We start from the raw sequence: 5,018 nt of genomic DNA on the forward strand, positions 1-5,018 counted from the left end.
GCTCTTAAGGGAGATGGATTTTTTTGCATGTTACGCCTAAAACACACCTACCGGTATTCAGACCAACCCATTTTAGATTTACGCCAGGCGCAAGAGTCATTTATCCGCCGGTATAATAGCAACAGCGCCAGAGATCCACCCACAATGCCACTTCCGTTTTGCACTTCTCACTTGTGTTTCAGCCCGTTAAAATAGGGCCCTTAGTGTTTTAGAGACATCACAAGTGAGTGTCCACCCAGTTGTATGATAATATTCCACCTGGTGGCATATTATCACCCCTTTAATTCACACATTTCCTCTTAATGCTTCCGTTTAAATTTACAGGTCTATATCCACACGTATTTCGGCATTTCTAGAAGCATAATATATTCCTGTGTGTTAGCCTCCAGTCACCACGAAAACTGTGTTTAAGGTCCCTGGAAAGAAAGCTTTTGAAAAACTCCTCCCAAGACGAAGTCATGAGGGTTATGATGTCATCGTTTTTGCAAAATGATGACATCATGCCCTCAATTTGCACTTGGAAATTCTTATTTCACACTTGGTGCAACCACAAGAAGCCTACAAGCAATGGCGGACTACTGGTGTGTTATTGTTTGGCGAGTACGGTTTAATTACATGTTTCCAAGTCAATGTAGCATTGCTTCATCATCACACAGCTGTGCTCTGTTCTTCTTGTGTTCACCACTCAAAAAGAACCCCATCAACACGCATGCTTGTCATGTACTACTTGCTTTTAAACCGAGGAGGAATAAATCATAAAGACTGGGTGTTCCAGTATATACAATTCCCATATACTCTTGTAAGACGTCTTAGTCTCATGCCATGCACACAGCGGGCATTGCTCAGGAGGTAGAGAGGGTTGACTTGAAACCGTAAGGTTGCTAGCTCATTCCTCGTCTCTCCCTAGCTGAGTGTCGAGGTGTCCTTGAGCAAGGCACCTAACCCCTGGCTGGTCCCGATGAGCTGGCTGTCACCTTGCATGGTTGTCTCTGCTGTTGATGTCAATGTGTGTTTATACTGTTGTATGTCACTTTGGATAAAAGTGTCTGTAAATGCCCTAAAAGAAAATTAAAAAAATTACCCTAATAGGGTAAGCCCTAACTAGCGCCATCGTGCTTTTTTATTCTTTTAAAGCAGAACACGGTATTGCTGTCCGTATTTCTTCAGAATATTTCTTCAATGACATTAACAACAATGTAAGAGTGTAGGGGATAAATAAAAGAGAGCTTTTGGGGGGCCCGACTTCACAACCAATCAGACATAACAACGGCAACCATTTTATAAAAAAAACATTTTATCTTATTGAAGAAAAACATTTATTATCTGTACCTCGCATTAAATTATTTCACTCTTTCACTCTCTTTCGTTCTTTCACCCACACGAGTCTCTCTCTCCCTCCTCCCCCCGATTCATTGTGAATATTCATGAGGTAGTTATTTGCATTGCTTGCTCCGGAGTGAGGGCACGAGCAAACACAGGTGACAGCTATCAAACCCGCCAGGCTGCCAGCGTGTTTGCACGGCTTGCACGGCGCACCGTGCAAAAACGCAAAGGCTGGGAAAAAGGGGAAAAATGACAAGACAACAAAACAGGGAAGATGCAAGAAGAAAGCAAGATGGCGGAGTGGAGAAACAAAATGGTGAGGAGATGACGGGTGGGAAACCGACTCGTTAGAAAAGACATGGGGATAAACAGAACAGGACAAGCTCCCTAAATTCAACCTTCCCTAAATACTCCCATGTGACCCCCTCTTTTCCGTGACCTCCAATTGCTCCCTGTAGAACCTCTCATCAGATTCAAGAGGATGGTACTGGCCTACAAGGCCGTCAATGGAACTGCCCTTCAAGCTTTGGTCAGACCACACACCCCAGCTCGGTGACACCAGTTCAAGGCCGCTCTCCTCACCTCAGCGTGAACCGCTCCACGTTGGAGTCCCTCCTCATGTGGACGCCGAAGGCCACCGTCTTCCCCGGCCGCACCGGGCTGGGCGGCACCAGAACCTCCAGGTTCTCGTCCAGCCTCAGCCGCTCCCCCTTGGCCGTTGCCGGGCCTGTCACCAGCGCCACCGCGCCCACCCTCTGCATGTCCTGGAGCCCCCCGTCCACCAGGGGGCTCCACTGCCCGCCGCCCATCCCCAGGCCCAGGGCTCCCAGCTGGCCCATGTGCGCGCTCATGCCCTTCCAGGGCTTGTTGACGATGGAGGGGCACTCGTCCCCGGGGCCGTCCACCGGCACGATGGAGAAGTACACGTCCACGGCGTGCAGGACCGACTCCGCCGGCCGCTTCCTTGACTGCGGCAAGGAGAACCAGGCAGTGGGGAGGTCCAGGCGGACCACGCAGACGCCGGGGACCCCCACCAGCCGGCACCCGGCCGAGGGCCCCGACTCGCTGGGGTCCCGGATGGCCAGGGCCCGGACGCAGGGCAGGATGGAGGGGGGAGGGGGGTCGGGCTCGTCCCAGCGCCGCCCCGCCAGGTAGAACAGCACCTTGGAGGAGGAGGGGGGGGGGGATCACTTCGGGGCTTTGTCTTAAACATCGTCTCTCCGGGTTTCCAGAAATGTTGGACCATTTGGCAAGGAAATTTCTCAGGATTTTTTTTTTCTAATGCAGTTCCCGCAACATTTATGAAGCAGAATAAAGCTCTTATGTTAGGAGTTAGCTGAGCATGACAGTATCCCACAAACATTTTGTAAGATTGATTTGTATTAACTGCCATAAATATCCCTTTGTTAAACTATCTGAAGTAATATTAACAACCGTAATTCACTGAATGAATCTAACTATGAATTCAATAATAAAGATATCATGACAAAGATAGATCCAGGATGCAAGAGGACCAACCTGTATCCACGGCTGGGACGACCCCACCCGGGACTTCACCACGTGACCTTTGACATTCCAGTTCAGCGTGACGTGGCTGGGCGTGGCCAGGAGACGCGGGGGCGGGCCCTGCAGCAGCTCCAATGGGATCTGCTGCTCCACACTCAGGTTGCCGTAGCTGCAGTTGACGGACGGCAGGGTGGGCGGGACTCCCATGCCGCCCTCCAACTTGTGGAGGAAAAAGCGCTCGGTGCGAGACGATAGGCTTCCGTTCCGCATGACTTCCTGATTGGCGTCCCGAAGGAAGTAGGCGGAGTCGGCGCCTCCTAGCTGGCACTGGACGGGCAGGTAGGTGGGGAGAGAGGAGGTGAAACGGGTCTGGGAGGACTCCCCGCCCCCCGCCGAGCCGCCGCCTCCTCCTGCTGCTCCTGCTCCGCTGTCGGACACTGGGGAGGAAAGGAGAGAATGATGAGGATACAGAGAACCCCTTCATCGTGAAGAATGCATAGGAGAGCAGGGTCTTCAGGGTCTGCTCCTTATATGGTCATTCACCCGCTGCTGTTGCAGTTATTCCTTCTTTGCTCAAATTGCCAGATTTTGCAATATAAATCGTAACTCGGATTTCGAGTTATGATAGGTAATGATTGTAATTTTCCATAAAGATCTGTAATCAAGTCTGTAATTTACATTTTAATTAACATAAAGGACATGACTCGCATTATAGACTGTGTTGTTGTTTGGCAGCTGTTGTTGTCCTTGTTTCTCATTGGCTGTTCTAAACTACACTATTCATGTTGCTCCTGAGCCAATCAGAAGCCGCGATCCCATGGACTGGTCCGTCACCAGTGACAGCGCTGGTCTGCGTGGTCTGATGTGACCACTGCTCTTTAGCACGAAGGCCGAGGGAACAGGAACAGAACACGATGGTCGCTCAGCCTTCAGGAGCGGGCTGGAAACATAACATAATAACCCTATTAAATGTGCTACGCTGACAACATCGTTTATAAATCACATAGACTGAAATCGACTTCAATTCCTTTGGTTCCGGGCGAAAGCGGCTTAAGAAACATCGTGTAAGCGAGTCAAGGCCAGCGTTGACCTGCGAAGTGCGGTTTGATTGTAAACACACACACACATAGGTGTGCATGGCATGCTAAACACACACACGCACCCAGACGTGAAAAGGAAATTGTAAGCATGGATACACTCACACACATATCCACCAAAGCAGTGCATTGCACACACACCTACACACGCACACACACACACACAGGCAAATACACACAGGACGAACACACTTGAATAGAATAGCTTCTAAACATAATTTAACATAACATGCAGGAGAGACATGTGTGTGTGTTTGTGTGTGTGTGTTTGTGTGTGTGTGTGTGTGTGTGTGCGTGTGTGTGTGTGTGTATGTGTGTGTGTGTGTGTGTGTGTGTGTGTGTGTGTGTGTGCAGCTCGCCAGGGGCATGAAAGAACATATACACATTAGTTCCAGGTGCTCACTCTAACCTCACACACACACACTGACACACACACACACACACACACACACACACACACACACACACACACACACACACACACACACACACACATACACACACACACACACACACACACACACACACACACACACGTACACACAGATGAGCCCACGGTTGCGGGCCTCTGCATGGATGCATGGCAGGGCCGTGGGAGGTCGGCGCGGGCCCGTTGGGAATGCATCGGGGCGCCATACATTAGCCAGGACGGAGCACGGTGACACCTCCTTTCCATATGTCTCCAGGACATCCCTGTTCCCCGCCCCGTATCGACGTCTGGACCGCTGGGAGCGCCCGGGGGGTTTCCAGCCCTATCCCATAACACGCCCCCCCCCCACACACACACACCCCACACACATATTCTTCAGCATGAAGTGTGTTTCCAATCACACGGAGCGGGGCCCCTAGGAGCACGGGCCGCTCCGCTGCAGTCTGACGTGAGCGTACAGCTGGCTTCACGGTGAACACATGAATATATGAGTCCTTAAGCCGTCTGCGCTGGAATGAATCACCTCTACATATTTATGCCATTAAAAGAATAACTGACCATTTTTCAATTTGGTACTTAGTCTGTCAAATGTAAAACACAACCTTGCAGAGTGAGTCGTAGGTTTACCGGCACAAATAAAACGGTGACGGTCTTGCTTTGTA

The 5,018-nt window shown here is 50.4% G+C and overlaps 1 protein-coding gene across 1 annotated transcript in view; it reads right to left on the reverse strand.

Annotated features, from left to right (window-relative positions):
* The window catches only part of LOC307082453 (transmembrane protein 132B), a gene marked incomplete at both ends in the record, with an annotated part of 130,548 nt that extends 127,449 nt beyond the window's left edge, over positions 1 to 3,099 (reverse strand). The window contains 2 exon segments of the mRNA XM_079746039.1: positions 1,906 to 2,486; positions 2,842 to 3,099. Of these exon segments, the coding sequence (XP_079602165.1) occupies positions 1,906 to 2,486; positions 2,842 to 3,099 (839 nt within the window).
* Positions 3,100 to 5,018: the final 1,919 nt, after the last annotated feature.

Source organism: Pollachius pollachius, assembly GCF_949987615.1.
Source record: "Pollachius pollachius genome assembly, chromosome: 1".
Classification (NCBI taxonomy): domain Eukaryota; kingdom Metazoa; phylum Chordata; class Actinopteri; order Gadiformes; family Gadidae; genus Pollachius; species Pollachius pollachius.